At 37.9% G+C, this 22,899-nt stretch overlaps 2 protein-coding genes across 2 annotated transcripts; one reads left to right on the forward strand and one right to left on the reverse strand.

The window, feature by feature from the left end:
- The first annotated feature begins 7,171 nt into the window (after nucleotides 1-7,171).
- Nucleotides 7,172-7,852, forward strand: LOC116257913 (uncharacterized). The gene is made up of 2 exons (XM_031634937.2): nucleotides 7,172-7,359; nucleotides 7,454-7,852. Exons 1-2 carry the CDS (start codon nucleotides 7,266-7,268, stop codon nucleotides 7,663-7,665), a joined length of 306 nt encoding a protein of 101 aa, XP_031490797.1. The 5' UTR covers nucleotides 7,172-7,265; the 3' UTR covers nucleotides 7,666-7,852.
- A 2,859-nt stretch (nucleotides 7,853-10,711) lies between these two features.
- Nucleotides 10,712-14,576, reverse strand: LOC116258181 (tonoplast dicarboxylate transporter). Its single transcript, XM_031635329.2, has 5 exons — nucleotides 13,649-14,576; nucleotides 12,276-12,319; nucleotides 11,907-12,002; nucleotides 11,323-11,833; nucleotides 10,712-11,130 (listed from the first exon to the last, which is right to left on the reverse strand). The coding sequence occupies exons 1-5, from the start codon at nucleotides 14,529-14,531 to the stop codon at nucleotides 11,084-11,086; spliced, it is 1,581 nt and encodes a 526-aa protein (XP_031491189.1). The 5' UTR covers nucleotides 14,532-14,576; the 3' UTR covers nucleotides 10,712-11,083.
- Nucleotides 14,577-22,899: the final 8,323 nt, after the last annotated feature.

The raw sequence follows: 22,899 nt of genomic DNA on the forward strand, positions 1-22,899 counted from the left end.
CTTGTTTCCCTTTGATTCCAATAGTTTTCTTCTTCACCGATTCACAAATGATTGGTTACCCACATAAAAATTTCGACAACGAGTCCCGTCGCTCAAAAATCGAGCAGTGAAATGGGTCCAACATTCCAGGGCTGAGCAGGTCGTTCGTGTTGGAGGGTGGAGCCTTATTTAATAGGCTTTCTTTTCATTAATTTCAGCATTTTGTGGATTTGCCTTACTCCCAATGTTTAAGAGGGGGGATGGTTTTGATTCGTTTGGGTACTTTTGGGTAACGTTTGATAGGTTGGAATTTTACTCTAGATAAGATATTTAATTCAAATTTTTAAATTTTTTTCAATTTCATCAAACATGAAATTTTTTTTCTCAAAACTGAAAAATGTTTCTGGAAATATTATTCCAGCTGAGGGCCGAATTTTTTTTTTCAGCTGAGAGACAGAAATATTATTTCCGAGAGCCGAAAATATTATTACAGCTGAGAGACAAAAATATTATTTCAGCTGGGATCCGAAAATATTATTCCAACTGAGAGTCGGCTGTGGATATAACGAGGGGCGGAGTTAAGGTGAGATCAGCTTGTGTCTTGGCTCCACCTTTAAAATATATATATATATATATATATATATATATATATATATATATATATATATATATATATATATATATTTCAAAAAAAATCACTTGTTTTATATAAAAATTTAAAAAAATGATATTTTGGTCTCAATCAAAATTTTGAAACTTTTTTTGAAACTTTAATTAGGCCCTGATGAAAAATTTTTAACTGCGCGCCGTTAGAAATGCGAGTAGCTTTTGACAACTGAAGGCTTATTAAATATGGAAAACCAAAATAGGTTTGTTAGTAAAAGGAACAACTACGAAACGTCGAAATCAGACTTCAGTGACACTTCATATTTTGAGTCTGCAAAAGTTAATTTCTTGCCGTTAGTAGGAAAGTGTCAGTAAAAGTATTTGCAATACTAAAACGTCAGTAAAACCTTGGAAAGGTAAGTTTTCACCCATAAAGAATCTATATGAGTGAATATTTCACCGCTATAGCCTTATTCATATGGGAAAAGAAACAATGAGTTTTCAATGTCGTGGATCTATACTTGTCATAGGTACTCATATCTTTACTTGCTTTTGGCTGGTCTCGTTAATAGTGATGGATCTTCACCGACTTTCTAACGTGTCATTGAAAGTTTCGCCACAATAGATCTACACCAGTGAGAAGTTCACCCCTATAGGTTTCTTACATCAGTAAAAACCCTTTTTCTTAGTGCCATATCAGGATAGGATATGAACATTGATTGGAATGAAGAATAATCAGTTTGGAGTTTATGGATTTGGAACTCTAAATCACATAGTTTTGTTTGCCAGAAGTCGGGTTTCAGACCTATGTTTGAGGTCGTTTCTCAATATCCCTATGTTTTCTTTTCATATGTTGATGTCTCTATAACCTTTATTTTCTTCTTCTTAAAGTTAAAAGAGTTTAACTATTAGTCAATGTTGTTGAGTGAATTGATGCAAAGCAATACATTAAATTTGTAAGGCGAGGCAATGCAGCGATGCAGAGATGTGATGTTGGAGCTATAAATTTTTCATGAAGAGAGCCGAATTAAAGTTTCTAAATTTTGGCATGAGCCAAAATATCGTTTTTCAAAATTTTTATACAGAACAAGTGAAATTTTCTAAAATTTACATATAACTTTTTTTTTTTAAGTTTCATCGGATCGATCATGTTTTTTTTAGATGTAACTTGAATCTGGAGCCCATTTCCATTTTATTTCTAATGAAATTTAAATCCGTTTCAATGATTTAAAGAGAGAGCCTTCTGGGGGCTGCATTAGCTGCACCAGAAGTGGTCGTGGATGAGTGGAGTGGACGACAAAAGGCAAGAGAGAGAGGACACCGAGGAAGATGGGACTGAAAGTTGACTGCAGCAGCAAAAGAGACGGATATTTTGATAATTTTGTAAAATGAAATATTTTTTATAATCTTTTTATTTTTTATTTTTGTTTTTACAATAAGTTTTTTTCAATGTAAACTAAAAGATATTTTAATCATTCACCATGAAAATTCCTTAACCAAAATAAGGCATATAACCAGGTTTAAAAATAACCAATAAAACATATAACTAATAACCAGGCTATGTATGTCACAGTGATATGCCATTTTTGGTGGAGTACCAGTATGCCGGTACCGTGGTACTGGGAATGGCGGTACGATCTGGTATATTTGGATTTGGATCTGGTATATTAAATCCAAACTATATCATAACTTAAAAGGAAAAAAATTTGTTATGAGATTATCTATGGATTTACTAAAGAAACATTGTCTATGATATCATTTGGTTTTTTAAATTAAAAATATATAATAATATATAATATTTACGTACCAAGATTTACAAAAATGTGATACCAGTACCCATACTCGTACCAGTACCAAGGGCAACGGATCCTACTTATATCTCTTATATACAAGAATCTGAGCGCACTTTAATATTTCATTTAAAATCTAATTTATATAGTTTAAAACATAGAAAAATAGAAAACGCCAATATTCTTATCATCCGATGTGGTTTCAGTGGTTTTTCATTCCATCTATACAGGTTGAAAAGCAATTATATATACAGATCTATGGGCAAGCGGCAGTGGCGGAGCCAGAAATTTTTTGCTATGGGGCACTAGTACATAGTTTGTAAAAAAAATTTCAAACTAAAATATATGTTATTTTAAAAATAAAGCAAATATTGGCGTGGGCAACACAGGCGTGAAGCTGGGTTGAGACTCCATTTTACATGGAGCTTTCTTGGGCAGGCGCCCACACCTGCCCCATGCTGGTTCCGCCACTGGCAAGCGGTCTGCATGACGGATGAATTTTATACGTTTCTTTTGTGAAATAATTTTTCTTTTTTTTTTGAAGAAGGAGAAGAATAAGAGTTCTCTTGACAAAATTTCAGTGCCTTTCACCAAAATCGAATTTGATCTTGTACAATTTTTCGAACGACATTTATAAATTATGGAAAAATGAGATGATCAAAGTTATAAATTTACAGATACATGCCTGCGCATGCGCACACATGTGTGCACATGCTCACACATACACACATGTACAAGAAACCTGTCATTAAATGGGTGCAATCAATCTACCACCTTAAACCTTTATGTTGTACTAAATGAAAATGGAACCATGAAGCGATATAATGTACAAAGAATTGTTACATATATTGTGTATGGGTATTATATGGCGAAGAATTTCTTAGGTATAATATGGTAAAGTTGTATTTCTTAGGAATATCTCGAGAAAATCTTGATAAATTTAAAAAAAAATAAAACATTTAATAAATTTTGAAAATTACAAAAAAATTAATAAAAATATGAAAAATACACGTATAATATACGTCTTTTCATGTTATTTTTCTGGAGTTTTTTTTAAAAAAAGACGTGTCTAATTGCTGTTTTTATGGGGCTGACTTATTTCTTAGGTATTATACATATTTTTTTCGAATAATACGTGTTTTATGTGACAATGGACTACAAAATAGGATCATGAAAAGGCATCGCTAAGAACACATATGGTTCCGATTCACATGGGTCCATCCTCCTTTATCATAATTGCCTTTAACTGAGTTTTGTACTCAGGCACTTGGATCAGACTTAGATTCAGTTCCTAATCTTTTTAAACTAAATATCAAATCAACAAGATCCGAGGTTTTATCATATATTTTTATAAAGCTCAGCCTCATTTTAGATATAAAAATGTAAAGTACAAGAACTGTACGGAAAATATTGGAATAAAGTAGAAGAACTGTACGGCAAATATACAGATCAAGAATCAAAACTCAAAAACTATCTACCAGCAAAAAACTTGGTCTAGAACAGATCTTTCCTAAGTGGGCAAGAGAAGGAAGGTCGGGGACAGAGAAAAAAAATTAAAAAAAAAACGGCAGTTTAGGGGCCATTAATTCCAATTTCTATTGCTCTATAATAGGCTGTGAAACTAGATTTTGTCATATTCAAACATTTAGTCAATCAGTGGCGTAGAGCACCTATTCATTTCTTCAATAGATTATGAAGATAATAGAGAAATAAAATCATCTCCTCCTGCATGCCAATCGTTTTCGTCAAATGCATACTTTCTTTGCATAAAGTACGAAAATGAATTTACATACAAAAGCCAATCGGTCTGCCAAAAAGTGAAGGCATATAAAATTTTGTTGTTGCACACCTATAATTTCTTTATCTGCCACGCCTTTTACTTTAATTCTTTTGAATCTATAGTCACCATATGAAGATGCTGCTCTTTGTCTATAAAAATGCAAGCCTCATTCTTCTTTGTACAATACAATGGTGTCTCCTTCTCATTGTTTAATAAGAAGAAGTTGTTTATAATGTGTTTTTGAAGAAAGATTTTTTTATTCAATGAGCTTTGTAGCAAGTTTTGTTTTGCCTCTTAAATCGATGACTTACCATGAATAATTTATTCACATTTTTTCGTAAAAGTTATACCAAAAATCCACCAAACCAGAGGTCCGAACCTACAAAACCTCCCTTTGTGCTCCAAGCCTCACATGATGCTTAAACCTCCCAATAAAATCTTCTACCCTCCTGTTGAGTTCGTCGACGGGCATGATCTCCAACCCTTCCTCCTCTTCTTCCACAGCCTTCCGCTCGTAAGGCTGGGTGGTTGGTGCATGAAGCAGATGAGGGAGCGTCAGCATGCAGTCGTTTCTCTTTACGTATTCATCGGCCATAAACTTTGACTCCATCACCAGAATGGCGATGATGATGTTGGATATCAGGAACGCCATCAATTTGGGCCACAGGACGGATATTGGGGAAGAAGGCCTGCAAGAAAGAAGAAAGGCTGTTATCAACCCACATACAGCAACTATGTAGACTTACTTCCATTGACTACAAATGGATTGAATCACCTCTGATCTTTGCACTTAGCTGCTGCTTCTGATCCTTGCACTTAGCTGCTGCTTCATCACCCTCAAGATTTTGTTGTGATTGCATCCGCTTTGCCTTATATATATATGAGTGCCCCTTAAAGAGATTAAAAGTTAAATTGTTAGTGCCAAATCTGGGTTTTAGGAAAGCTGGGGTAAGAACAGAATGCTGGTAAAGACTCTCTATCTATCGCTTAAAATATCAGTTGGTATGATAAAGTTTTCGCGGTGAAAAGTAGTCCAAGGAAATGGTATTCTTCGATGAAAGAGGCACATTTAAGGCAGATTCCAACATTACCAAGCCGGAGTGGTTTGGAGATGTCCAAGACGGCGTTGGTGATGATCCCTGTGGGTTTGGCCCCCTGTCTCTTCTCCTGGCTCTGCATCTTCGCCTCAACCAAGCTCGGCCGTGGCGCTTGGGTCGCCGCAATGCCCCTACCTACCCATGAGCAGCATTAATGGAGGCAATCTTTTACTTGTGCTCTCTTTCTGTAGGTATTATTTGGACATACTCCGTACTTTCTTTTAGCTTTCGATGCATTTCTTAAGGTGATGAAGGGTGGTACCAAAGTTGAAGGGTAATGTTGGAATCTGCCTTAAATGTGCCTCTTTCATCGAAGAATACCATTTCCTTGGACTACTTTTCACCGCGAAAACTTTATCATACCAACTGATATTTTAAGCGATAGATAGAGAGTCTTTACCAGCATTCTGTTCTTACCCCAGCTTTCCTAAAACCCAGATTTGGCACTAACAATTCAACTTTTAATCTCTTTAAGGGGCACTCATATATATATAAGGCAAAGCGGATGCAATCACAACAAAATCTTGAGGGTGATGAAGCAGCAGCTAAGTGCAAGGATCAGAAGCAGCAGCTAAGTGCAAAGATCAGAGGTGATTCAATCCATTTGTAGTCAATGGAAGTAAGTCTACATAGTTGCTGTATGTGGGTTGATAACAGCCTTTCTTCTTTCTTGCAGGCCTTCTTCCCCAATATCCGTCCTGTGTTCGTCATGCATCCTTCGGCCCAAATTGATGGCGTTCCTTATATCCAACATCATCATCGCCATTCTGGTGTTGGAGTCAAAGTTTATGGCCAATGAATAGGTAAAGAGAAACGACTGCATGCAGGCGGTCCCTCATCTGCTTGATACTGCAACCACCCAGCCTTACGAGCAAAGGGCTGTGGAAGAAGAGGAGGAAGAGTTGGAGATCTTGACATAAACGTCTTACGTTTTGTTTCGTTAGCTCCGCAATGTACCAGTTACAATTAAACACAAGGTCTCTACGATTTTCTTCTTTAATCTAATTGCATAGCTTTTTGTCCGGCATGCATGATGAAAGTTCATTTCAATCATTTATCCAAGTACATTTCTGCTACTACTTGTTCCGGTCCATTTGTTGCTTTCCTAGCAACATAAAAGAATTGTTGAAAATCCTAGTTATTGGTACGAAATTTAAATGAAAGTTGTCATAAATTCTATATTTTAGCTGTTATTTGCATAATGATTAGATTTCGCAGGGCAAGACAATACAAAAATTCAAAATGAGAAATATTAGCCGCTACCCACATACCTGCACTCCCATATCATATCTGTGCCTATATTCATCCCAAATTTCATTTTGTTTTTTTCACCATTCATTATATTTAATTGGAACGGTCAATGGTAAGCAATATATATATATATATATATATATATATATATATATATATATATACCGGTTCGGTGTCTTTTTTCCGACCTTGAGTATCCGCATGAGCTTAGCCGGGTGCCCAGGCTTAGTGCAGGGGTGTTTTAGGACCGGTGGTTGTTGAAGCTCGTGCTTACCCGGAAGGTGAAGAGAAAACCTCACGCCACCAAAGCGCTTACCGCTTACCAAGGGAGAAGGCCGCCAGACGTCTCCGATCAATTGCTTGCCGTCTGACAGCCGAATCTCTGACGCTTTCACCAAGATATACACGTTCCTCACAGAGCAATTAAAGGAAAGGAAAAAAATAGCCCGAGTTTCCCTCGAGGAGAGGTCATCAGTTGGCGTGAAGTAGAAAGCTTACCGAGAAGAAGATTAAATGTATCCAACTACCGTTTGTATCAAACACTTACTGCTGTCAATTTGAACGATAAATGTCATAAAACACACCGAAGAAGCAGCTGTGCCAACTTGCCCACCCTGTTTTTCTCCACCTAACCATCCACCGGGCTGGCTTTATAAATACATCGGCCATGGCCGTTTCTGCACCATCAGTCGATCAATAGAGAGCAGCAGGAGAAGAGTAGTAGCCAGATTTAGTAGTGGAAGTGTTTACTGCTTATCGAGCATGGCATTGAAGAGACACAACTTGCTCATCCTTCTCTCTGCCCTGTTGCTATGCTTCTCCCTCGTCCTTGCACGAGTTTATGATGAGAAACTAAGTGTGCACCTGTACTCGATATCTATTCTTGTTAATTTCGGATGTGATCATTAGAAGCTGTACGTTCTGATTGAATTCTGTTGCTTTGATTTCAGAAAAGGAGCTAGATGGTAGCAACGTCGGCGGCGCCGGGGGACGCGCTGTAGACCAGACTCAATCTGAGTCGGGTGGTGCTGACTTCTTATTGAAGAAGAAACACTGCATGCACTGCAAGCTGTTCATGAAGCACTGCTGCGGCTACTTCTGCTGCTCTGCAGAGGAGTACGCGCGGTACATGAAGGGCGAAGCAGTACTCCCCCACAACTGAAGCTTGATCCCTGGAACTTGAAGCTTCCGGACTCGATCTGCTTCTGACTCTCTAGTGATTTAATGCATGAAATAAAAACTTAGTGCTAGATGTTATGTTGTTATTTTGTTTGCAGAAAGTTGTTCCCCTGTTTGTTTGCTGTCCTGTGCTTGCCGTCGACCTAATAAAAGCGTTGTTCCTTGGATCATATTGTCGCCTCTCGTTTCTTGCAAAAAAAATGAGCTACAGGATGTGTGCCGGACGTTTTTATCAAACATGACCCTCCGGATTAAGCCGCGTTTGTTCTTTAGCTGTTCTTGAGATGTTAGGAACAGAAGGTACCGGTCACTGACGTAAAGTTTTCAAGAACGAGAATCAAACGCCTTTTGGAACTGCTGTTACATTTAGTCACTCTTCGGTAACAGTTATATTGGACTGCTTGAACTTATGTTCTGCTTTCCAGAATCTCTATTAAAAAGTAGCTTTTCCTTGAAAATATGGTCGAACTTTTGCTGGCAACATCGATCAAAGAGTGGGCATCCGAACGGAATCTTACAAATTATCTTAAAAATACTTATATAATTAGTTAGGTTAATTTGGAAATTTTATAAAAAAAAATTATTTTTGTATTAGATTTTTAACTTTTTTTACTACTCTTTTTTGTCCTTGTAAGGAGCCACAATTTTTTTTTACACCGAGCCAAGCAATGCATGTAGACTCACTAGGCCCAAAAGCTTGCAGAAATAAGGCCGCGAACCTTTATTAAAACGGAAAAATCATTACCAATCCACATGACCATTTGAAGACCATCGCTTTAGAGAAATAAATTATTCACAAAAGGACCAGAGAGTGAACATTTTCGCCAGCCAAAAATATTTATGAATTTTTTTGGGTCACCGGCCATACAAAGCTAAAAGCAAAAGTAGTAAAGGAAATCTATTCAAGATAGAAGCCATGTTTAAGATCAAAGAATCTCTAATAATCTTCATGTGCAACGAGAGAGAGGTGGAAGACGAAATAATGCAAACTCTACGCCAAATCTAAAGATAGAATGGAGAATGTCAACAATGGTAGAGGAAGAATGAAAGAAGCCCAAATGAAAGAAAGGAAGAGGAAAGCACAAAAGAAATGCATCGAAAGCTAAAGAAAGAAGGAACGGAGAATGTCCAAATAATACCTGTTCGACTGTACAGAAAGAGAGCACAAGTAAAAGATTGCCTCCATTAATGCTGCTCATGGGTAGGTAGGGGCATTGCGGCGACCCGAGCGCCACGGCCGAGCTTGGTGGAGGTGAAGATGCAGAGCCAGGAGAAGAGACAGAGGGCCAAACCCACAGGGATCATCACCAACGCCGTCTTGGACAGCTCCAAACCACTCCGGCTGTGGTTCACTATATAGGGCACAAACAGCCCCACCGCCACCACCATCACCACCACCCCGGACGCCATCGACCCCCATTGCACCAACCTGTTCGCGGGGTTTATGTAGTCGTACCACCTCACCCTCCGCTCCTCCTCCGCCTCCGCTTCCTGCCCCGCCGCGGCTCCGCCGCCCTGCATATCCCCTCTGCTTTCTTCTCCACGATTTCACCGTAATGGCCGACTCCCCTGCCGCCAGCAGAACTCCACCAATCCGTCCCCGGCTTGGAACTCCTCTATGTTCACGAATTTCTGTTGCGGCCAATGCCCTCTTGATGCATCGGCTCCCTTCAGTTCTTGAATCGTCCAGTCGAAGCTTCAAAAAGCGGTACACGCTCCTGTGTGAACAAAGGGGCCGCACACTTGCCGATCCACACCCGGAATCGGTTCATCTGGATCTCTGACTCGGGAGTCTTGGAAAGAACCATGCAATGTTCATTGGAAAAATTTTCGTAGCATCTTCATGTTATTTTATTTAGTTTATTTTTGAGTTATATATATATATACTCCTAAGTTTATAACCAAAAATTAAGCCCAAAATTATTTTTTAAAAAAACGAAGAAGGGAGGATCATGACATCGAAGATGTCATATTGAATATCTCTTACGAAATTGATGCAGGTGATGAATTAGGAAACACAGGCGTGAACTCCTCTGCTATTGAAGATGTCATATTCTACTTAGGGAAAAAGTCAGACGGCTTCAATTTGTAGGCAAATGTTACTTTCACTGGTAGATATTATTCCATATCATCAAATTTCTGTGATATTGATTGATTACCCAATCCCCTGTTCCGGGCTTCCTGAACACAGGATGAAATTTCTAATGCTCACAGACAAGCATGGACAGAGTCCAACTGAGTCGTTCCAGAAAAAAAAAAAAAAAAAATCAGACATAGAACAAATTTTACTATTTGAGAAAAAATCCTACATATTAGCATTGAAGAAATTACATCTGATTGGATTCAAATTCCGATATGCATAAATCCTGATTGGATTGGGATTCAGATAGAATTTAATTTTAAATAAAATTCATATATCCAGTGCTCATACATTTTGAAATAACCCCGATTCGGTTGAAATTCAGATTTAGGTTTAGATATGAATATAAAAAATAGATTCGAATTGTGAAATCAAATTTTGATACAATTTTTTTTCTTCATATTCAAATTTGAATTTGAATCCGAATATGTGAATATCCCAAAAAGCAGATACAGTTCACGCCAGGATGAGTCTGGCTCCAAATTAGCACTAAAAACCGCACTTTGTATACTAATAGCCCTAAACATTATTTTTGGCTCAGCGTTGCTTGGCCGTTCTCTTCTCTCACTTATTCTATCTGCTCATTGAGATATTAATGTTTCCCAAAAATAGATGGCCGAAGTTTCTGTCACCCTCTCATTGTTTAAGAAAAACAAGAAAAAAAGAGAACCACTGCTTATTTTCTAGCTCAGTTTTAACTATTTAGCTGAGTATTCCATATTAAAGGCTAATGCTTTGTTGTTTTGCGTAATCAATGTCAGATTCAAGTTTTATATATATATATATATATATATATATATATATATATATATATATATATATATATATATATATATATATATATATGAAAATTGAATGGCGACTCTAATCTTACACGTACAGCTAAGAACAGCAAATTATAAGATAGGAGATAGGCTCCCCACCATTTATTCACGCAAAAAGATATATACAGGCAAAAAATGATGTACAGGACGCAAGGCATCAAACCATCCTGCTACCAGTCGCCCTTACATGTCATTGAAACCCATTACAGTGGCCAAAACAAAATAAGAACACTAAACCAAAAAAAAAAATGAAAGGTTTCTTATCTTAAAAAAAAGAAAAAGAACAAAATTGCACATCACAAATAAACTAAGATCCCGGCGTGCAATTTCTGGAAATTCATACATTTTCAAAGAATCAAAGGCACATAACTATGTACATCTGACCTTTCTATATGTTGGATAACGGAAGGATGAATATGAACTCCATCTAGGTTGGCTCAACCAGCATGAAACTTGGGTCCACCATCCACGAAAACTAAGTTACCTGCCATCCAAATGAACACCAAGATCAAAACATATTACTTAATTATCTTCAAATTCCCTATATTGTCAATTACTTTGATAAATTACTTTGAATCTTATATTATTACTTTTCCTAGGTTGGTTCTTGTCTGGATCAAGTCCGATCCATTAACACCCCTAATCCAAACAACAGATTTGTAAACTGGTTGCTCACCTAGTGTGGGCATGAGCAGTGCCAGGGCTCCGATTCCGGCGAGTTTGAGTGGGAGTCCGGTCCTGATCATGTCCTTGATCTCTATGTGTCCCGTCGTGAACCCGATGATGTTCGAGGGCGTGCCGGTCGGAAGCAGGAACGCGAACTGCGCGCCGATCCCTCCGGGGACCATGAGAAGCAGGGGATGCACGTTCAATGTGCTTGCGAGCTGAATCAGCAGCGGCAGCACCAGCGTCGCCGTTGCGTTGTTGGAGGCAAATTCCGTCATGGTGCTGGTGATGAGGCAGACCGCCGGCGCGACGCCGACGTAGGGCACCTTCTGCAGGAACGTGAGGCTCCGGGACAGCAGGTCCGCCAGGCCGCTGAGCCGAACGCCGTCGGCAATCGCGAAGCCGGCGCCGAGGAGCAAGATGATGCTCCACTGCAGCTTCTTGCATTTGTTCCAGTCCATTAGTGCCTCCCCTTTTTGCTTCTTGTTGGGGATTATGAATAGAAGAGTCGCCATGAGTATCTGTTCCACAAGAAGAAAAAGAATTAAGAAACTGGTCTCTGTTGATTTGTAAAGTGAGTTCTTTGGGACATACACTGACGGTTCCGTCGCCAACACGCCCCTGAAACAGGACCTCCCACCCTGGGATGTCATTCGTGATGCTTCTTGTCATCCACAGTGCTACCAATCCCTGCAGCCACAATAATCACTCTGAGTTTTATTTCTTCATTAGAAGCGCAAGCGTTCCTATTTAGATCAACTAAACATGCAGAAGAAGTGGATTTAGTTCCAATTTATTACAGATGAAAATAATAAATAAATATATGAATCTGAAACTGATCAGCCAGTACTTCCACTAATTTCTTCTTAAGAAAAAAAATTGCGAAAATTGAGTCTGTTTGATAAATAGTTATTGACTATGAAATTGATATAAATAAAGCAAAGAGAGAGTAAAGCAGCGTACCCCAAAGACTAGGAAGATCATCTTTTCCTCAAACGTTGTTGGCCCTGTTATGAAGCAAAAGATATAAATAAATGTTTTCAACCAGAGAGAGAGAGATATATATATCTGGGAACCTTAAATTCAAAATGGACCTTAGATTCTCGAAGTTTAGATTTCTAATGACGATCCAAAATCCCATGTTTGCAAGATCGAATGATTAGATCATGGATGTTTATAAACCTTGCATCCTGAAGTTTTTTTAATCTCAAATCAGACTTGAAATCTAAGATTTGGATCCAAAAAACACTTATTATACGTGTATTGTAAGCATTTTTCATGTTTTCTCGTATTTTTATGGTTTTCATTTTTCATAAGTTTTAGGATTTATTAAATATTTTAAATTTTTTAAAAAATTACCAAGATATTTTCGAGATATACAACTTTATCGTATGTATTATACCTGAAAAATTCCTTACCATACAATATCTTACATGTTTTTTGTGACGATGATTTATACAAGCCCAAAATCAAAATTTTCTTTAAACTAGTAACAGCAAACGAACTTTTTCACCTGCCCAACGAAGACACGAAAATGACATTGAAGATGTTATATTCAATCTGAGTCAGGAAATTGATTCCGGTGAGATAGGAACCACAGGCGTGCACTCCTCTACTATGATCCTCACAATCCGGGAAAGCGACTCTTTTTATATATCAATGATATTGATTATGCACTCAAAAGGAAGGAGCCGTATGCTCCAAATTCATTTGACTTGAGGAAATGTGAGACGGATTCAATTTGTAGACAAGTACTACTTTTTTTGGTAGATATTCCATCACCAGATTTCTGTGATATTGATTATTACCCAATCCCCTGTTCCTGGCTTTCTGAGCACAGGATGAGATTTCTAAGGCTCGCAAACAATAAACAGAAGAAGGAAAGGATCGGCTGCTCTGTAATTGCATAATTTCTCCGCAATTATGCTCTGAAAATCTATTTTGATTTTTTAAAATTTTCAACTATTTAGTGTGATTTTCATGGTTTAAAACCTGGGTAGCTTTCACTGATCAAGCTTTCTGGATCCATCTGAGCGTCAAAGTTCAGTGGTTGAAATTTCGATGAACTCTTTTGCTTAATAAAAGTCCCATTTTGCATTCAAATAATCCGATTCCAGCGTGCATTTGAAGCTCATAAACCGTTTGAATTGCATGTTAAGAGATTTGAACGAGAATCTTAAAAATTCTGATTTAGGAGATGCAACTAAGAAAAGATCCAAAAATTTCAAGTCTAAGTTTTTGTTTGAAATCCGTCGGGAGAAGAAGAACTTCCGGCCTGTTCTGATTAGTTGCAGAAATGGGTTGTGAGTTTCTGACTAGAGATGGTAGGCACTCACCTAGGATCTCGAGCTCCCTCTTGATGTTCTCTCTGTCCAAGTAAGCTGCGAGCCTGGTTGCAGACGAGCTCGGGCAGTAGAAGAAGCAGAGGAGTCCCCAAAGAGACAGGAAGATGAGAACGGCGAGCGGCAGGGCAAACGCCGACCAGTTGGCGTATCCGATGCGTTTCCGTTGAGGGAAGTAGCTCTCCCACATCCCCACTAGGATGAGGTTCACCCCCGTCCCCGTCATGGTGCTGATCCCTCCGATGGTGGCCGAGTATATGACCCCCAGCACCACCGCCTTGTAGAACCCAGAGATCGCCGGATCCCCGCCGCTGCTGCTCGGGAGCCGCTGAAGCACGCCGGTGGCCACCGGCATCATCATAACCGTCGCGGCCATGTTGCTCATCCACATGCTGAGGAAGGCAGTGGTGGAGCAGATGCCGAGCAGAAGGAGCCTGGGTTTGAGCGGCTCGCCGCAGAAGGCGGCGGTGATCTGCAGCGCGAGTCGGCGGTGCACGCCGTAGTGCTCGACGGCGAGCGCGAGGATGAGGCTGCCGAGGACGAGCGAGATGACGTCGTTCATGTACGAGCGGGCGACGTGCTCGGCGTCCATGACGCCGAGAATGGGGAAGAGGAAGAGTGGGGAGAGGGAGGTGACGGGGACGGGCACGGCCTCGGTTATCCACCAAAAAAAGATCCACGCGAGCGCTGCCAACGTGTTCCGGCTGGCGCCACCGCCGTCGATCTGAACGAAGGCGATGATGGCAGCGCAGAGCAGCGGTCCGGCGACTATGAAGATGGTCCTCTTGGAGAGCCATGAAGGGATTCCGGCCGGAAGTTGGGTGGCGGAGGAGCTGTGGAGAGGCAAGAGGGGAGCAATGCTCTCGTTGTTGTCCATTTTGGTATAATGGCCTTTTGGATCATTCTCTTGAATGACGAACTCCTGTCATTTTTATATGGAAGACGATGCTTCCTCCACTTGTCGCTTATACAAAACCAGCGTAAAAGTCTGGTGGCCGGAAAAAGGTCCCACGTATATTATAAAAAAAAAAGGTACTGATTTGTAAATTTTAAAATTATATACCTGGGAAAAAGTGCAGAACGGCTGCACTTTAGGCTGTAAAAAAAATTATTCCTGAACTCTCGTAGAAGCAGCGGAGGACCACGTCAATTAGATTTTGCATATAAAAGTTTTTAAAATTACAAGCCTTGGTAAAACTTTTTCAAAAGTTACCCTAGGTGTTCCGTTTGATAGTAGAGTAAAATTTTGAGTTGTAAAATTAGGGTTATTAAAAAATTTAACCTCTTCAAGTTCGATTCATCGAATTTGGCAGAGTAATTTTTCATGTGTTTGATTTGAGTATAAAAGGTCATACAAAAGTAGTAAGTTTTCTCTTCTTATGCACATTAAAATCTATGTGCATCAAACGGGGCTTAATAGATCAAATCCTAACGATAAAATTTAATTAAAAAAAAAAAACCTAACGCTATCAAACACCAAAGCTTGTTATAGACTAGCTTTATGTACTTAATTTCATTAAGTATAACAAAAAAAAAAATCATAATTAATACCTTAAAAAAAAACTTTGTTTCTGTAGAGATAAAAATGAAAAAGGCTGACGTTTTGATTGTTAGAACTAAGTTGGACTTACCGTTGTTTGGTCTTAAAATCCAGAACGCCGAATTCTGGTGGGCAAACAATCGATGCCCATGGAAATCCAACGTTGATTGATCGTATTCGTTCGGCCGCCAAGGGACCCACGCTTGCACCAACCTCTCTTTGTCTTTGGGTCTCTCGGGTGGTGGCTTTTTTTAATCATATAAAAGACATATTTATTTCCATAGTAACCTACCAGTATTTGAAAATTAGGGTCCTCTTCAGCAGTTGATCAAGTGAAATGTTATACGCAAGACTAATATTAGTGAGCATCATTAATTTGATTCTAAATTGATGATGCTCTTTACTTGGCAATGGAGTTGTAAGAAGAATCTACGTTATTGGTTTGGAAGAAGAGACTTTGGACTCCTTTTATTTGAAATTTTTATATTTTTCTCTAAATTTGTTTAGCATTTTTAACTTGTTAATTCTCCAAACTCCATGAAATCATAAATGCATGTCTTGTTGTTGGTGTCCTAAATTCCTCACCTCAATTTTCAATTAAAATTATATATAAAATATTATATACTTCCAAGTGAGGAGGGAAAAACCACGATATGGTTGAAGGCGAAAGCCCCGATCCAACCCTCATCTTCCGCTCCAACCACGCTTTAACTTCCACATCAAGACGGACCACCTATTAGCGTCCAACGTGTCCATTATACCAAAATTATTCTTGTAAAGTTAAATTTGATCAAAAGCACATAAATCACGTACTAGTCTGTATACATCTCAACTCCCCTTTTTTTTTTCATTTTTTGCTTATAGATCTTCGAAAATATCATGGTAAATTGAATAAAAAGAAAGAGATCTTTCGCAATATCAGTGACATATAATATATGTGTACAAAGGATAAAGTTAGAAGGATTTGTGGGGCAACAGTGCTTTGAGGGAAGGGGAAAAAATATTGCCAACTTGAATAACAAGGGAAATGATAAGAAGAGGGTAGTCAGCAGGACAGAAGGGAGCAGATAAGGATGCATGCACTGCTGCTGCATATCCTGGACGGAATAATGATTGAGAGTATTTAAATGGAAATATATATGTATGCTGCGGCCATGATAACCAGGGGGTGCCTTTTAACAGTAGGCTTCGCCCCACGTATTCATGATTTGGACAGCTCGGACCAATGGCGGAGTCACATGGTGTGACTAACTACCCACGCTGGTATCTTAAAATGTCCTTATTTTTAAATATGCATCTTTTAACATTTATTTTTATATGTATATAAGTACCTCACCATCAGATATAAGTATTTTTAAACGAGTGCTCTTTCAGATAATTTGTTTAGGTCTGCTACTTGCTCGGACCGATCCACCAAAGTTCATCATGAAATGTTGGGAAAATAGAAAAAGAAAGGGACCAATATAGAGATCAGGCTCGTGAGCACTGGTGGTTGTTGGAGCAAAGGGCAAAGCATTGTGATGCGACATACTGAATATAATTTTTAAAAGTTTTTGTCGGGGCCAATACCTATTTTTCAAAAATTTTATGGGGTCAAATTCATATTTTTGAAAATTTTAATGGATAGATTTTAATTTTTCAAAATGTGAAAGCAAAGGTCACCCTTGGTCGAGTTCACTTTGTCATGCTTTATTGACATAAAATGGATAAATAAATCTAGGGATGTTAATAGATCGGATCCAGATTGAATATCCCGTTAAACTGCTTAAAGGTAGAGTATGAAACAAAAACCTTCATATTTGACCAAAAAATCAGCTCGAAATAGAATTTAAGAAATGATGTTCAATTATATTTGATTTTATCTAATTGAGTTTGCAATTGGGTTCATATTCATATTTCATTTTTAAAAAATATATATATCTTACTTCCAAAAGTCTGTTCTTAATGTATAGATCCAATTTGCAAATTTAAAAGTTGGATTGGATTCAGACGTGCAAATAAAAGTCAGGCCCGACCTAAGTGATGAATTGTTTTCAATTCTATTTTCATGAGTGTTGCTCTTCTACACTGCAAATAGTGAGTGATGAATTGTTTTGAATTCAATTTTCATGAGTGTTGCTCTTCTAGTGATGAATTGTTTTCAATTCAATTTTCATGAGTGTTGGTCTTCTACACTGCAAATAGTGCGAACAGTTTAGTTGAAAATATACCATATGACCACTTAAATTCTGAAGCAGCTCTAGACCTCGCAGACAACAAGAAAGAGGGGCCTTCGGCTTCTCCTTGGCGCGGTGGATTTCCTCTCGCTCCGGCCACATGACAAGGAATCTTGGCCGAACAAGTGGTTCTTAATACAAAAAATGTAATTGCGGTCAACAATTTAAGTTTTTCCTTTTCTGATTTTCAAACTAAAACCGGACTTCTTATGGAGACAGCGTGTTGCCATTCGCTTTCGCTCTTTCCTTGTTGAGGAGTAGAAGAAAGAGATGCATGTGAGTATTTATTATTTTGTTTGTTCATGCATTATTGTGTAAGGCCTGACGTCAGGGCCTTTGGATTCCTAGAAATAGAACATGGGACCCGCGGCCACCCTAAGCTGTTTATTCAGAAACTTCAAACAATTAACATGATTGTTAGTTGTTGACTAATAGAAGTACTAAATATTTATCTCTACTTAATAAAGGCTGAGAATTGATTCCGGTTGAGCCAACCTAAGGTTCGACAAAGACACTTTCAGGCTGGCAAAAGCTCTTGTTGGCCGCTCAAGTTCGGCCCGTTTAGTTATCAGGTTGGGTCTAACCGTCAACTTTATGTCCATCTCATACTTGGTTCGTTGTCTACCTATATTTGAAACCTTTAACATTTACAACATAGCAAGACAGTTTTAAGGCAGGCAAGATAGTTTGAAGGAAGCAATCGACAATCCATGAAGAGTTTATTCTAAACGAATGGTTGATGCTGTGCCAAGAATTTCAAAATGAGCCAACTATCACTGTCATGCTGAAGAATATATATATAACTCAACCCAATAAGGTTTTTTTATCATGCCAGTTCAAATAACAAATAACCAGCTCACATCAAAAACCAGCTACCCAAACACCCTTGTTCAAGTACCTTGTGGGTTGCCCACCCTTAACTAAATTAAAATAGAACATTTATATCTGTATGAGATCTTGGATTGGAAGATGGGAGACCAAGGGCAAACCGGGGCCGCAAGAGCCTAGGCCCTCTTCAAAAAAAAAAAATTTTAAATTGATATGTAAATTTTAGAAAAATTTTATTCTGTATAAAAAAAATTTTAAATTGATATTTTTGTTCCTGTCAAAATTTAATTTAAAAACTTTAATTGGACCCTCAAAAATTTTGAGATAGACCTTTGCCATTTTTTCATTTTCTGTACGGTCTAACCTTACAGTCATGTCCCACGCTTTTTGCTGCCAGAAGGTGTAAATTCTTATTGGCGTTTGGATGACACTCTTATAAAACTTAGATATTGTGAAAATCACTAAAACTTCGTTTATATGTTTGGATGACAAGAGGAAACCTTGTTTCAAAATAAAAATCAATTTTGCCCAGGCATTTTATAAAACCAAGTTTTGCCAAAACCCAGTTTAAACAAAATGCAATTTTGGTGCCATCTAAACGCACATGAAATAGCGAGTCGGATGCAAAACTGGGTTTTGCATTCAAAAACTTCTTGTCTCCAATCAAACGCCCTCTAAGTATTTTATAATAATTATCATGTTTCTTGCACAAGTTCTTATAATTTAAGAATATGTGTTTTAACAATGCAATGTTTTTATAAAAAAAAATTATAGTATCTTTGATTCATTTTTTTCTTTATACCACTAGATTTGGCAAATAAGATGAAATATTTCCCGTGCTTACCCAATGATGAGTCCTGCCATTTTGAAAAGTTGGTGTTTAAAAGGAAAAGTGACTTTTCTTATTTGGGTATTCAGCAGGAGTACTAGTAAAACATGAACAACTTAGTTAATTTAACTTAGTCAATTCAATGATCATGGAACACTTTGCCTCAATCTTTGAGTTACATTCATGAAACAGTTATAAGATATTCTTGTTGCCAAACGGCCATATAGGATGTAGGATTTGAAATGAATGTACTATTTATCTTCATACATTTGGATTAATAAAGTTCATATTTAAATACAAATAAAAAAATATGCATCATATTTGAATGTGGTATTTAAATCCAACTTTTAAATTCACATCTAATTCTGATCCAACTTTTAAAAACACAACCAAATCCAACCGGCAGTACAAATACGTTAAGAACTGATTTCAATATAGATATTGGATATGAGATATTTATTTAAAACTAAATCCAATTGGATATCTATTTTTTATCACATGTCATTCCTTAAATGCCAATATATGATTCAATTTTTTAATTGGATGTTTTGTTTCTTCTCAGATTGGACTTTTTTGAAACAGTTCAGTCAAATATTTAGTCCAAATCCGATCTATTGTTGTCCCTATGGCCAAGCGATTAATTATACGAAGTACTATCGACTTTCAAAAATCAAATAAACAAGCTAACAAGCTAAAAAGTTATTTCACATATTTATTTGCTATAGAACATCAAGTGCTTAATTTCACATATTATGCGTCGTTAAAGAAGTCAACAACTAATTATTCAAAGTTCACTGCAACTGGGAAATGAAAATTTCAAGTGGGTGTCAAATATTTTTTGCAGCTATGTCTTCTTTTCTTGAGGCGGGACCATGACGGAGTTCTTATGGACCGGCAGGATCTGAAACAGTGGATCATTATGCACCCACGTTAAAACAAGCCAACTGAAATCTAAAACTGGTGGCTTCAAAGAGCGCTGCCAAAGAATGATTCAGCAACACCTATCAAGCCAATATGGCTGGATTCATATGAGACAGAGTGGTTCTGACCTATGCATGTTCATGGCATCCAGTGTGATGAAATGAAGTGGTGCTCGCAGGAATGTGGTTTCTCAAACTCAGGGATCTAAGCATTGAGTTGTGTGCATGTATGAGCAGGCCGAGGCCACTGTGCAGTCTGATCGAGTGCGGCAACGACACCAGTGAGTAAGTCAAAACTGGGTATTCTGTCTTTTGGCAAATAGAACACTTTGTGAATGTTTCATGAATCTGCTCTAATTTTTTTTTCATGATTCTAGTATTTCATAAATTTACTCTAATCTTTGTGGTATGTTCATAGAACACCCACTAAATGTTCCAACTGCCAAACAACCCCCAAGGTTTTCCTAGTAGTCTTACAAGAATTCCAGTCTTTCTAGAACTGTTACAAACTAAAACCAGTGTTTGATTAAACTCATGGTCCTAACAATTTGCAAATCTAAGAACTTTTTTGTCCCTTAAATGCGCCAATCTCTTGTCAAATGGGGAGGATCGCGACCTCAGATCCATGGATTGAAGATGCAAGGATTACATTTATGTCATAATTCTTCACTCTTTAATCAAAGTAAAGAAGATCCTTGTGAAAAAATAAAACAAAATCAAGAAACTAAAATCTTGAAATATAAGATCCCAAGATCTCATGTCACCTTATATATGAGATATATACAATGTAATCAAACCGGTAGCGGGGCTAGAATCTTTAGGTTAAGGGGCATTATTTTAAAAGTTTTCATGTTTTAAGGGGTTGTTTGACAGCATGGACACTTTGTGAGTATTCCATGAAGTTGCCCTAAAAACGGGGGCAGATTCATGGAATGTGAACTAGTGTTATATGGAATGTGAACTAGTGTTATATGAATCTACTCCATCTTTGGTGCAAGGGGCACCAATATATAAAAATCAATATATAGTTGAAAACTTGAAAGAACTCTTATAAAAGAAATTTGATGGGTTTTGCCTACACCAGCTCCCATGTATCTCCGCTACTGAATCAAACGCCACCTAGGTGTAGGAAGGTGGACTTAATCCCTCTCCAAAGTTCTCCTACCGTTCACGAAACAAACGGACCTATTAGATCCTCGCTATTGCCATAATCAATGTGTTTTGTTTTGTTCTCATATTTTATGGCCTACTTGCTAGAGTCATAGTTGTCTTGTTTGGCCCACTCGGTCCGAATTAGGGAGAACAAAATGAAACCTCAGTGTTTGAATTTCACAACTGCAGTGACATTTAAGAGTTTCAACAAAGCCACACATCGTAGTGATAATTTGGCAATGTTCATGTCTATTATTTAATTCGTAAAGGTAGGGGCCTACCTGGAATCATAATTTGACACCTGCATGGGCCTGAAAACAATTTTTTTTTTCTTCCCAAGGGTGTTGGCGCATTTGCTATAGGTGGCCGGTCACTGGTTCGAGTAGCATGGCCGTCTACACCTCTTGTGTGAACGGAAGGGAAGTGATGCACTAGTTAATGTGCAGCGCTGGCTCCAACCTAAGCACTAAGGGGAAGGCGTTGGCTCTCACTTAGGCAGTAGGATTTTCTCTCACTCACCCAGAAAGAGAAAATTTTCTCACCATTGAAGAAATAATTTGGAAAAAACAATGGTGACATTTATTTTGCACACTTCATTTAGCTTGATGGTGGCCTTTCCATGACCAAATATTTCTTTCTTGTGAAGGTGAAATAACTAAAGACGTAAATAAATAAAGCAAGAATAACTCGTACAATTAAATCGATGCAATTTAGCTGAATATGCGAGTTGCAGATACATTTTTTTGGCCAAACTAGTTGCATGGATGTTATCTCCATGTTTGAAACTTAAAATATGAAAAATGAAAAACATGCTTTTGCGACGTGTAAGTCTTATCCAATAATGAGTTCAAGAACAATGGTCCTAATTTTTTAGCTAACCTTTGAATATATATATATTGAATGATTATTCTTTATCTTGTTTTGGACTGGGACATCAAACAGGGACCGTCCATACAATTAGTTTTGCAAATGTAAACTGTTTTCAAGTTGGAGTGTGTTGTTGTAGAGTACACAGAAATGCTTCTGAATAATTGAACAAAGAAAAATCTACAAAAGATCTCTGAACAACTGGGCAGATAATAAACAATGACCCATCTCGAGAAAAATATCAAACTAAGTGCTCGATTTTTCCCTCTAATTCTGAAGCAGAGAACATTAAAATAAATGAATGAATTACGAAATTACATTTCTAAATAAAAATTACCTCTGAAAAAAGAGAAATTTAAAAAATAAAATCAACCCCACTGGACAGGGAGAGCTCGCGGGTCCCCATCAGTCTTGTTCCCACAAAGCCTCAGTCCTTGTCGGGAGACGAAGAACCTTGTAATTGGACGGCGACATTGAAAGAACCCTCATTGTCCAACGAGGGATGAGCTTTTAAAATTTTATTTGTTAGAAATAACTATGCATGTATCTTTACATTTTTCAATGAGAGGCGGCTGTTTGAAAATTAAAAGGAAAGTTGAGCGTGTCAATTTGATGTAGTTTATCAGATAGGTGGTGATTCACCCAAAAAAAAAAAAAAAAAGAAAACAAGTGTCCAATTTATATCAAAAAAACCATATGATTTTCAGGCTTGTAAACCTCTTCAACCCAAGAACAGCATATTTCTCATATCTTGTTCTAGTTGTTCGTATAAAACCCCCAAAAAAGTAGCCCATTATGTCCTACACTTCTATCTCCAAGAACCTAGGTTTAGACATACATATACCAGTCCATCGAGGAAGACCAATGAATTATTTGGATAAAGAAAGAGATGC

This window comes from Nymphaea colorata, chromosome 7 (assembly GCF_008831285.2).
Source record: "Nymphaea colorata isolate Beijing-Zhang1983 chromosome 7, ASM883128v2, whole genome shotgun sequence".
Taxonomy (NCBI): Eukaryota; Viridiplantae; Streptophyta; class Magnoliopsida; order Nymphaeales; family Nymphaeaceae; genus Nymphaea; species Nymphaea colorata.

Coding starts and splice junctions, on each gene's coding strand:
- LOC116257913 (XM_031634937.2), top strand. CDS start 7,266: ATGGCATTGAAGAGACACAACTTGCTCATCCTTCTCTCTGCCCTGTTG. Junction 7,360..7,453: donor AGTTTATGATGAGAAACTAA/GTGTGCACCTGT, acceptor CTTTGATTTCAG/AAAAGGAGCTAGATGGTAGC.
- LOC116258181 (XM_031635329.2), bottom strand. CDS start 14,531: ATGGACAACAACGAGAGCATTGCTCCCCTCTTGCCTCTCCACAGCTCC. Junction 11,834..11,906: donor TTGGCGACGGAACCGTCAGT/GTATGTCCCAAA, acceptor CTTGTGGAACAG/ATACTCATGGCGACTCTTCT. Junction 11,131..11,322: donor ACTGCTCATGCCCACACTAG/GTGAGCAACCAG, acceptor TTTGGATGGCAG/GTAACTTAGTTTTCGTGGAT.